The following is a 12,859-nucleotide window of genomic DNA, read 5'->3' as shown; positions in this document are numbered from 1 at the left end:
CATAGGTGTTACGGAGCACAGTAGCAGGAGAACCAAACCTAGTTGTAAGTGATCAAGGAAAGCTTCTTGCAGGAAGTGGTATTTGAAGTTGACATCTGAAGGACATGTAAGAATTAACCAGGGAAACTGAACTGACTAAATATTTTTTGAATGAGAGGCGGAAGAAAGGTAAAGCATTAGTGTAAAACTTCTGAGGTAAGAATTTGGCACATTTGAGAAGTGAAATACCTGGACAGTAGAGGGAGGGAGGAAAGGCAGATGGTAAAATATGTTACAAGGGTCTTGTAAACTATGTTAAGGAGTTCACACTTAAGTAGTTATGGGAAGGCATTTGAAAGATCTTAATTAGGAGTCTTGTGATCAGAATTGCTCTTAGAGCACACTGCAGCAGTGTAGAAGGTGGGTTAGAGAGGAGCAAAATTGGAGATGGAGAGTCTGGTTAGAACTTTACAGCCACCTAGGTAAATGAGGAAGGATCATTTACCACCTAGGTAAATGAGGATATCTTGACAAGAATACTAACAGTGACGCTGAAGAGAGGTAAGTGTGTTCAGGAAATATTTAGGAAGTAAAATCTGCAGGAAATTAGTTCTTGTTTGAATGTAGGGGGTTAAAAAAAAAGAGAGTCGAAGATTACTCCCACAATTCAAGTTTAAAAAACTAGACCTGAAGTAGGTTTGGAAGATGGTGGGTTCACTTTTGGATTTATTTGTTAGGCCATTAAGTGAAAATGGCTAGTAAATGGTTGGGCCTGGAGCTTGAGCCAGAGATGCAGGTTTGCTGTGTAGATCTGAGAGCATGTAGCAGCTAGTATTGATGACGCTCAGTGCTGTTGGAGTGGAAGAGTTCACCCAGGGACCTTACACAGAGTAAGAAGAGGACCCAAAATGGAGCCCTGGGGAATTAGCAACATTTAAAACCTGGTAGAAGAATAGGAAACTGATAAGAATTATTTTAATGGTAGGAGGAAAACCAGGAGAATGGAGACCAAGAGAAGAGAGGATTTCTAGAAAGAAGGATCCTTCAGCACTACTGGCTGCTGCCTAGAGGGCTGAAGAGTATCTCTAGGGTTAAGAGACACACAGATCACTGAGATCTTTCTTGTCAGCCGTCTTAGGAAAGAGCTGAGACCAGAAACAAGAACTAAGTGTAGAAAGTGAAGACTAAGTGTAGTCAGCTTTTAGGAAACTTATGTTGTGGAGGTGAAGAAGAGGGAAATAGCTAAAGGGACACATGGGATCAAGGAAGAGTGTGTGTATATGTGTGTGTGTGTGTGTGTGTGTGTGTGTGAGAGAGAGAGAGAGAGAAATTGAGTGTGTGAGAGGTATATTTCTTAAAGGAGGAGCAAATAAAAGGGAGAAAGTAAAGATGCTTAAAATAGGAAGGTATCTGAAGAAGCCATAGGGATTGGATTCTGAACAAAGTTGGAGAATGGCAAGAGGAGCATGTCTTTTATTGTTACCAAAAGAGAATGTTAGAAGTTAGATTACAGATATGTAGGTGTGGTGGTGGGTATTTAATATGATAGCTTTATGTATAAGACAGATTATCTGCCAAGAGTGCATCAGAGGTTTAAGAAAAGTGGAGAAGATTTAAAATATAATGAACACAAGAACAAACTGACGAAGAAATAGTAGAATTGAGAAAAACTAAGGTCCAGTTGAGGTGTGTGATCACGAGTTTATATAGAGGTACTGGTCTGCATACTTGGCAGCCTAGGTAAAAGATAATAGAACGAAAATAGTTAATAGTTGAATTCAAAGGGAGACAAGGGGACAAAAAAATTGAAGACACTGTCAAAAGAATGGTTGAGTTGATAGATCCTGAACTAAAACTAGAGAGGGAAGGAAGTGAAGACAAAAGGGTTAAAGAAAGGGGGTAGGCTACGGACTACAGCAGGTCAGCAGACTCTTATAAAGAGTCCGATAGTAATATTTGGGCTTTGTAGGCCGTGTGTTCTCAGTTGCAGCTACTCCCTCTGCCGACATAACATGAAAGCAGCCACAACACATAAATGAATAAGCACGGCAGGCTCGATTTGACCTGCAGGCCAAAATTTGCTAGCCCCTGGACTAAGGTCCCCCCTAAATCAAAGCACCTAGTAAGCTGGGAGTATTGAGCCAGAAGGATATGCTTAGAGAATGAGTTTGCATCTGTGACAGTTCTTCATAATGACAGGATCTAAGGTATGACAACCAGAGAGGGTGGCGGTTGTGCAGAGGCTGAAGTGGATCACCCACATGCATATTAATATTAACTTCAGTCAAGATGATGTAAAAGTGTGGTTGCAGAGGAAGCATGTGAGCCTGATTTAGAGTGTTATCAAGGGATTTATAGATGACAGTGATAAGGACAGTGACTAGGAGAGGCAAGAAGGTCGTGTATCCAGATTAAAGTAAAGAAGCAGGGCTTTTTCCTTTTTTTGTTCTTTTATCCATGTACTGTATTTTCCTGATTAATTTTCTGAAACATTTTCCACAAAAAATTAGTTTCCCCTCTGATTTTTTTTTTCCTGTGTTGTTCCACTTCCAAATCTTTACATTTCTACTTTAGGAGAATATTACCCTAAGTTATGTTTAAAATCTATTTTATATATCTTTCATATTTCAGTTTCTCCTACTTCATATTAGAAGTCAGATACTTAACTAAAAATAGAATATCTTTTTTCAGAGTGACAAGTTCTGCCTTTTAATTGAGATGTTTAAATCATTTACATTTAATATGATTATTGATATGGTTAGCTTTAAAGTTACCACCTTTGCTATTTGTTTTCTATTTATTCAGTCTGTTCTTTGCTTACTTTTCCTCTTTTTTTATTTCTTTTGGATTAATGTAGTATTTTTTATGGTTCCATTTTATCTCTTTTGCTGGCATTGCTGTAACTCTTAATTTATTGGATGCTTTAGGCTTTATAGTATATGTTTTTAGCTTATTAGAGCCTATCTTTAAGTGATAATATACCACTTCATGTGTAGCATGAGAACCTTCTAACAGTGTATTTCCATCTCAGAGTCTTCGTGCAGTTCTCATGTATTTTATCTTCTGTGTATGTATTTATAAACACACACTACATTCTTATTTTTGTTTCAACAGTCAGTTCTCTTTTAAAGAGATTTAAATAATATAAAAATTGTATATTTTCAGTGCTCATTGTTCCTTTGTGTGCATCCATATTTTCTGATACCATTTTCCTTCTGCCTTACGGACGTTCCTTAACATACTTTGTAATACAGGCTGCTGATAATAAATTCTTTCAGCTTTTGTGTGTATGAGAAAGTCTTTATCTTGCTGCTTGCATTGTTTCTGATGCAGTAACTTCTGTCATCCTTATCTTTGTTCTTCTGTATATAAGTGACCTTTTTCTCGGGTTCCTTTTAAGATTTATCTCTTTATCATCAGTTTTAAGCAGTTTTATTATAATGTGCTTTGATGTCATTACTCCCCTGTCCGTACCCCAGTGTTTCTTGTACTTGGGGTTTGTTGAGTTTCTTGGATCTATGGGTTTATAGTTTTCGTGAAATTTAGAACTTCTCAGCCATTATTTCTTCAGAAATTATTTTTGTTCCCTCTTCCTGTGCCGTGATCAGGAAACTCTATCAAGAGAGTAAGCTGGAAAAATCATAGGACTCAACCTGTTTGCTTTCCTTTCCTCAGGGATCGCTGTCCTCTGTTGCCTGACGTCCAGTGTCTTAACAGTTATGTCATCCATTTTGTTTTATAGTTGCTTCAAGGAGGAGAGTAAATTGGTTCCCTGTTACTCCAGCTTGACTGGAAGTTCCAGTCAAGTACTTTTAATATTACCAAGAAATTCAACTCTTGCCCACTCTAAAATCCTCATTTTTGTATAATGTTACTTTCTGAACTTGATAAGGTAAAAATGAATCTGATAGCTGATGACCACTTACTAATCATTGAGAGAACTGAGTATTTAGCCTGGATAAGGAAATGTGGGGAAAATCAAGTTCACATGTGCAAGGGCTGTTTTTTTAACCTCATACTTTTTTTTTTTTCTAACATCAGATATTACCCAGAGTCAGATTTTTTCTTCATAGAGGAAATTCACTTCTGAGAAATTTATTCAGAATTAGGATTTCTGTCTTTATAAATACTTTGCAGGCATTGAAACTTATTGCTCTTACAGACGGCTATACCATTATTTCTGTAATTCATAGGAAAACAGATCTTGGCAGTGTTGAGTAAAGAGCCTGTCTTGTGTTTGTGTGGGTAGGTCTTTGGTCACAGACATAATCTTAGCTCATTAGTTCATACACTAATTTAATGAAAGAACTAGGGTAAGTGTTTTATCTCAGATCCATTACTAAGGAGGTAAGGACTCCACAAGCTCTATAGGTCTCTGAGTCTCTTCATTCTTTTGGAGTGTTGTGACTGGTTTCATTTGCTTCCTTGCAGTCATCTGGAGGCTGGTCATGATCCAGTGTGGGATGATGAGATAAGCAGCAGTTCACAGCCTTGCTGTTTTTGTCGTATACCGCGGTTAACTCAAGGCGAAAATGAGTCTTTTCTCTCTTTTCTTTTCATTGAAGTGTAATTGACTTACAACAGTTTATTAGTTTCAGGTGTACAACATAGTGATTTGATGTTTTTCGTACATGCCAAAATGATAACCCAGGGAGTCAGATTTTATCTCTATATAAGAATATACTTTTTAAAAAGACGGTGAGGATGCATTCATATTTGATTTGGCTTAATTTATTTTTTATTAAGGTGTAATTTGCATGCAGTAAAGTTCTCATTTTCAGTGTTTTCACAAACACAATTTTGTTACTAAATAGCCTTTGTGGTTAACCTCTCCTACCCTACTCTAATCCCCTGGCAACCACTAATCTGTTTTCTGTTCCTGCAGTTTTGCCCTTTCAAGAAGGTTATATTATTTCCACAGAGTCATACAGAATGTAGCCTTTTGAATCTAGGTTCTTTCATTCAGCACAATGCAATCGAGATCTATTCATATTGGTGTATCAGTAGTTCATTCCTTTTTTGTATTGAGTAGTGTTCCGCTGAATGGATGTACTACACTTTGGTAACAACACTAGCTGCCAGAGTAGGCAGAGGTAGTTGAGTGTATCTGAGGATGGTACAGGAAGGATTTAGGCATATTTTGAGGGGAAATTAGATGACCTCAAAAGTTCTTTCACATCTGAAATTTTTGGTCTTTTGAAATGCCAGTGTAGATGTTCTTAGAGTGTAGATTTAGGGAGTACAGGCTACTCACTTGACTTAAAAGGGAATATATTGTAATACATTATGTTGTATACACGATTCCTGAATGTGTGGGTTAGTAGAAACAATGTATGGTTTTTCCTTAGTATTGGGACATTGTTTTTCCTTTTTTTTTTTTTTTTTTAAGTATACCCTCTTTGAAGTCTTCCCAAAATTATCTTCCTTTTTGAGTTAGCTTAACCACCCTCATACTTCTCCCCCTCCTTTGCCCAGCTGCTCTTTCTTTGGTATGTCACTTGGTCTAGTTACTTCAGGAGAATAATGAAAATGCACGATCTAATTCTTATTTTTATTTACGTATTTCTCTAATTTTTTATCTTTGTATTGATAGTGTGTGGAGGAACATGTGTGAGCTGTGGAGTCAGACATGATTTCAACACTCTCACAACTGTATTTCTAACTTAGAAACCTTAAAGTGTAACCTGTAAAACTCACCTTTCTAATCTTTAAAACAGGGATAATAATAACACCTATTTTTTGAAGTTGTAAAGGTTAAAAGAGATTATGTTTTAAACACGGCATCTAGAACACATTAAATGTTTAATATGAAATATCATAAAACAAATTTTCCCAGTATCTCTTATATCCTACTTAATAAAAAACTCTGTAAAGACCACAGTTTCCATAGTTTGGAAATTCTTTGGCCCAGCCTTAACATGGAGATGACTGTTTTTATTTTACCATCTTCTTGAAAAGATTTGGCTTCTATCAAATGATTTTAAACTTTAATGAATTTAAGCTTTATAAGGCTTATGAGGAGATTTTCATTTAAAGGATGTCTTAAAAAGAATGCTTGAGGTTTTCATTTAATACCTAGTGAAGGAAACAGATTTGGATTGAAATTATTTTTTATCTATCTACTCTACCAGACTGGCTCTTTCTTTTTTTTTTCTTAAACCATCATTCCGAGGTATTTTGTTCTAATTATGATGTGATACTTCATAATACTTTTATTTGATTCTTGTGTGACTTGATTTGGGTAGATCCTTGTCCTAGAGGAAAATTCTCAGGATTCCTAAAAATCAGCAAAAATGTCTTCATTTTAGTTCTGAAACTCACAGGGAAATCCAGTAGCAATAATTAATTTATTAGTTTTGTTATGGAAATTAAAGTGAAAAACAGAATTTACATAGTCCTAAAACATACCTTGCAGTGCGGTTTCACATGTTCTTAATCTTACAAATTCTTATTAGGCATTTCTTATGAATTGAGATACCCTCTAAAGGGTATAACAAGTCAATTTTATTATGATTTAATGTTTTCCAGATGAAGGTAATGAAACAGAGGTGCAGCCACAACAAAACAGCCAGCTGATGTGGAAACAAGGTCGACAACTACTCAGACAGTAAGTATCTCGTGGTCAAATAAAGAAGCATATTTTCATGAGATTATTTTTATTTTGTATTTCTAACTCAGTAGAATAATTTTATTTCTTATACTGCTGCTGTGAAAAGCTTCATTGAAAAAAAAAAACATGGTTTAGGAGAAAGAAAAAGCTTCACTGAATTACTATTCCTTTTTAATATTAAACAGTTTTTCCCCTGTGGCAGAATGTGTTTTTCATTAAATATTACTAAGAATTACCAAGAATAAATTTGCTTTCTGTAATTTTAGCTTCATCAAAAAGAATACAACTTTAAGCTTCTAAATTTTATTATGCACTTAAATTTGTAGTTTAAAGAATTCTGTACCCTTAAAGTTACTCTTTTCTTTGAACCTTTTATACATGAATATATATGTTTTAATATGAGTCTAATCATGTAATTTTTATGCTGTGTTTTTTAAAGTTTATTTTAAATAGATGCAAGAATATCTTGAATTTTTTAAACTTTCAAATATTATACTAACATATATTTTCTCCTATAAAATGTGTATTTGAGACTATAAAGAAAGCTGGGTTTTGAGGTTCAGATGTCGGGTAGTCAGCTAGACCTACTCACCAGTTTAGTGCTTGACCATTGCATATCATATTTGAAACTGGTATTTAGATTTGTGCCTCAGTAAAAAGGAATTTGTTACCTGATTTGGACTTCTGGGGTTGCTTGTGATAGTTTAAAACTGTGGTTTCCAAACTAGATTGCATGCCAGTCATTCATTTTGATGATGGGAAGAGAGTATTAAAGTGTCTCCTCAAATCTATTTTTTATCTGCTAAAAATTAACAGAAAATGAGACTTCATTACTATTTAATAAGTGGGTTTTCACTTTGGTTTTAAATGTGATTTACGATTTTCCTTTTATAAGTAAATAAGTATTCTTAAAGTGCTGATCTTTTTTATTTAAATGACAAGTGGCTATCAATAGTGAGAAATCCAAGAAATATTTTTGGAAGACTCATAGTCTGCCTCTCAAATGTGACATTTTATCAGTGAATGAGGACATAACTATTTAGTAAAGCCAACTCATTTATGGAGAGAGCACTTTTTGAAACAGTTATTTGTAATGTGATTTTCTTGCCAAAGTGAGTTGTGTATCAAGTATTTGTTAAAAAATAGAAAAGCATAATACCTTTGTATTTGCACGAACAACTGATTAAATTCAGAAACATTAGAAATTGATTATCCAAATTTTAATCAAAAACTTTCCTATAAATATTGAATAATTTTGAAAAATGAGTACCTTGATTTGATAGGATACACTTATTCCATTTTGGTCACATGTCTTTGTGAGATATCTCTTTGAGCTATGATAACTATTAACACCAGATCTTGAAATAAACTGATCTTAGACTGGTTATCTTTTCAATCTTTCTTTTTCCTTTCACCTCATAGACTTGATGCTTACTTATGAGTTAATGCCTAACATTTGTCTTTCACGTTTATTAATGACATTATTAATGACATTTGCCTTTTTCCTGTTCCTGCCATTGCCACTTTCAGACTTTTTTGGTCATCTTTGTTGTTGATAGATGGTGAGTGCCCTCTGTATGCCAGGCACTGTAACAGATGTGTCTCTTTTAGGAAAAAACTGGGATTCAGGAGAATTAAAGTTACACAGGAAGAAAGTGGCAGAAATGGGCTTTAAACCCAGGTTTAACTCTCCATACAAAACCTCCTCTTTTTCCTATGCTGCTGCCTCTGCAGCACACACACCCCCATGTACCCACACATCCCACCTCCCACAATTGAATTTTATTTTAGAATATTCTATTTCTGTTTTAGAGTTGTGTCAGGATAGAAGCTTCCTTCCTGTAAAAGTGACTCTTTGGAATAGACTGTCTTTCTGTATGTCATGGAGGAAACCATGTAGCTAGAAACATTTTTCTAGATTGCAGTTGATCCAATGATACTTTTACATCAGAAGTATAAGAAGACTACTGGTTGTAATAATTACTATTATAAAACAGTAATTCAGTAGAGTCTGAGAGTGAATTTACTCCAACCCTACCTAGAAGAAAGAACATGCTATTAGGTGTATTAAGGAACAGCCTCTTCTTACGATAAATGAATGGTGTATTGTGTAGTTCTTTGATTTTCTCAGAGACCGTAGAGGCTGGTACTGCAGGAGACAGCTCCATCTGCAGCTGGAAGATTATTTATTAGCATGTCTTACCAGCATAGTACTGTACTGTTAAGTCTTATGCAGGCATTGAATTTAAATAAAACTTTTATTTACATATTCAGTAATAGAATATTGATTCCAATATGACTGAGTTGTAAAGATCCTCTTCACACACAGGTATCTACAGGAGGTGGGTTACACAGATACTATTCTAGATGTGAAATCCAAACGAGTGCGAGCTTTGCTGGGCTTTTCAAGTGATGTCACTGACAGGGAAGATGACAAAAATCAGGACTCAGTTATAAATGGCACAGAAGCTGAAGTTAAAGAGACAGCAATGATTGGGTGAGTATTTTGTCTGGAAAGTAGGTTAGCTGTAGTTTTAGTTCTTATTAATATTTTTGGTTTATGGGGGAAACTTGTGATACTTGCAATTTTAGATACTGCTACAGAAATAATTTAATTGTAAAGTTTAATAAAAATGTATTGGTAGAAGATGACGTAGGGATTAGTTATCATTTATGATTATTTTAATAATTTTTTATTTGATATTTTTAATTGCTTGAAATGTATGGATTTAATGTAGATTTTAATATCTTGAAGCTCAGTCACTATTAGAATTTCATAAAAAATCTTATTTGGAAATTCACTTCAAATCTGTAAGAATGAAATTTCATTCATGGTGCCACAGAAATCATATAAATACTTAATTCTTTTGATGTCAACCTTTTCTTGGCAACTTTTGATTATCTAATAATGCTGTAACTCATCTTTCCTTTGAAAAATATCTATTTTAAGTATATTTTTTTAATTGATAGAGTATGAGAAATTCAGTAGCAGAAATAGTTCATTTTGTTTGTTGGATCATTTTCATACAGTTACAAGTAATTCTGCTTAAAATAAACATGGACAGTTAAATAAGGAGATTCTTCTTTATTGAAAAAAAATTGGCATGATTCTTAAAAAGCCAAAGATTTTGTGAAGGTCTAAATGTATGTTACATCATTTTAACATATGTTTAGGCTGAAAGAATGGTTTTAATTGGACTCTCTACATTTTCTAGTGAGAACAAAGTTTGTGTTATTTGAAACATAAACTAAAATGATGGGATTTAGGTAAAGAGTTGGAAATATGACTATTATAGACAAATGTCGTTTGGAGTCTTCTTAAATGTATTCATTAAGTGTTAAAACTATCTTAACGTGTTTTAATAAATGTAAGTTGTAGATTGTTTCTCAATGTAGGCATTAATCCTGCTTATGTTTTCACTGAATAAATTAACTTAAATTATAAAGACCTTTAGAAAAGACCACTCTAGATGTCTTGTGTTTTGGCTTTGACCTATCTTTTGAAACTGACAGGTATTATTCTGAATCTGTGTGACTTCTGTAGGGATGGAGAGTAGATAAAAAAAAGAAAAGAAAAACAGCTCTGAGCAGATTTGAAAATTCTGTCCATATTGTAGCTCAATTTTTTAAAGAAAATATCTTGTAATCTAAAACATTTCCTAATGAACTAAAGAGGACTCATCCTATTCTGGCCATTAGGAAATTGTTTGTTAAATTTATTTAGCAGAAACTAAATTCAAATCTTACATATTTGAAACATCAGTAATTTCCAAAGGTTAAGGGTTTACTCAGCAAAAGAATTAAGTTTTGTAGTAATATTACTTTGACTAATATATTATTTTTAGTAACTTCATGTATATATTTGCTTTTTTCAACTCATTAACTGTTCAGAAATAGAAGATTATATCAGAGAAAAAGGACTTATTTACTAGTAATTTTGTTAGTTATGGAAACTTCTGTGTCAGAGGAAGAGTTGCAGAGAGGAAAAGAATAGAGAAAAACAGAAGCAGAGATAATAAGAAAAAAAATTAAAAAGAAATACATTAAGGTTAGCTTAAGAATTGAAATAATACTGAATCAGGTGGGGGAGTTCCTTGCATTAGATTCCGATTAATCTAAATAGTACTTATGACTATAAAGGGCTTCTAAAAGAGTAACCACTTCCTTCCTATATTGCTTTTCCAATTGAAGTCTGTGGAAATGTAATAAATAAGAATCAGTGTAGATTATAATATGATTGGGAGGGTCATTGTTACAATATGAACAAAAGTTAATGTAACATATCGTGGATTAATTCTTATGTTGAGTTTAAAAAATTTAACTGAGCAAGATGTACATGTTTTAAACCAGGAAATCCGAGTTAACAGATTCTGCCTCTGTGCTGGATAATTTTAAATTCCTTGAAAGTGCAGCTGCAGATTTCAGTGATGAAGATGAAGATGATGACATTGATGGAAGAGAGAAAAGCATTATTGATACCTCAACGGTGAGTTGGATACTTCAGGTATAAATATTTTTAGGAACCATTATGCATACTTTAAAAATAATCCATATCCTTCAACTTAAAACCCTCAACTTTTTTTTCATGAATTTGGGGAAATTTGTACTGATTTCAAATTCAAGAGTATTTATAATATAGCAGCTTTCTGTTAAAGGCCTCTCTGACTTTTTGTTAGTTCATTGAACATTTCAACATTTTTAGAAGGTTGGTGAATACGGTAAATGTTGTGTGTTACAACAATGCAGTGTTATTGGTGTTACAAGACAATAGAACTGACAGACCATTATGGTGCCTGATGGTGACTGGCATCAACTCTAAATCGGTGCAGTTTTTGTTTCGCTTGTCCGAGTTGCTGTGGTAGGCAAGTTCTACAGACTTTCAGAACTCTTCTGTTAGATTCCTCCAGACTTTCTAAATGTAACTTCTCTGTTCTTTATGCCCTCTGCTTCCATCAGAGACTGTTAACTTATTACTTCCATTTTAATGTTTCCCTGGGCCACTATTCAGTAGTATTCTGCTAAAACAGCCCTGCCATGGGTATTAGTTGAACTTCAAGTAGAAATAGCATGTGTTTTAATTTACTGTAGTAAAAGAAAATGCCTAAGCTTCTATGATAACTTTTCTCTATCCTAATCATTTGGAAGTTTTGTGCTGACTTGTGATTTCTATGGGATGATTGTGTTAAGACATTATTTTGCTGTCAAAATACTTTATTAATAGCTCAGTGGCAAATAATAACTAATTATGATACTTTAATTTTCTTTGTTAGTCATTATATAAATTTAAATATTAAAAAATCTATAAGCTGGTTATTATAACTATGGTCTTACTAGAAATTCCTAACTACAAACTGATTTCTTTTTAAATAATCAAATTCATAAACATCCTGACTTCCAGTTAGTGCAAATCATAGCAATTCTGTGACCAAGCAATGAAGGCACAGCTAATGTGAACATACTTAACCCCATTCAAATACTAGATACAAAAATTCTTCTAGTTTTTCTTTTAGAAAAATATTTTAAGCAGTTGGTTTCTTTGTAATAGTTTTGCTAATTTTATGATATGTTACATTAATTTTCACAGCTTCAGTATAATACCTACATTTCAAAAGACTTTATAAATCTAATTCTGTGTAGCAATGAATAAGCAAGTAGGGCTTAGAAGACTTACTGCAATGATACATATATATAGAGAGAGAGTGAATGGCCAAAATTATCCTCTTAAAATGTGTAGTAGAACAAACAGGGTTTTTGAATGTTATTTTATTTCTTTAATCAAAATAGGTTAATAGATTCAACTAAGGAAATACAGAAATACAAGGCTTTTAGTAGCCGCTGGTTGTAATTGAGCTATTATAAGTTGGATTGTCTTTAGAAAGCCACTTGTGTTCATTCTCTTCTCTTGCTCTTTGCCTTGTATTGAGGTTTGATTGTTCTTTGCATTACACTCTGGATCATTTTCCTCCTCTCCATCTCCTTCTCTTTTCTCATGATTAACCTCTTTCCCTTATTTTTGTTTAACATCATTATCAGCATTCTCATCATTGTGTCATTAGTTAAGTGTAATAATGATCTTGAAATTATACATGCGTATAAAGAGTGTTCAGTTTAAAACTGTATGAAACATAACATTAGCAGCAACATTTAGTCTCCAATTGAGACGCTTTAAGAGGAAAAAGTAATTTGATTAAGAATCCTTCAGTATTGTTTTAGTTACAGAATAAAAAAATCTCATCCCCATTTGTGTTATGCTTCTCCTAATGGTTTTCA

The 12,859-nt window shown here is 33.6% G+C and overlaps 1 protein-coding gene across 3 annotated transcripts in view; it reads left to right on the top strand.

The window, feature by feature from the left end:
* STRN (striatin) overlaps positions 1–12,859 on the top strand; it is an 86,379-nt gene that overhangs the window by 36,024 nt on the left and 37,496 nt on the right. For all 3 annotated transcript variants that reach the window (XM_032497339.1, XM_032497340.1, XM_032497341.1), the window contains exons 4-6: positions 6,508–6,586; positions 8,919–9,086; positions 10,940–11,075. In XM_032497339.1, the coding sequence (XP_032353230.1) occupies positions 6,508–6,586; positions 8,919–9,086; positions 10,940–11,075 (383 nt within the window). The remainder of the gene's footprint in view (positions 1–6,507; positions 6,587–8,918; positions 9,087–10,939; positions 11,076–12,859) is intronic.

This window comes from Camelus ferus, chromosome 15 (assembly GCF_009834535.1).
Source record: "Camelus ferus isolate YT-003-E chromosome 15, BCGSAC_Cfer_1.0, whole genome shotgun sequence".
NCBI classification, from domain to species: Eukaryota; Metazoa; Chordata; class Mammalia; order Artiodactyla; family Camelidae; genus Camelus; species Camelus ferus.
This window is presented reverse-complemented; position numbering and strand designations above follow the sequence as displayed.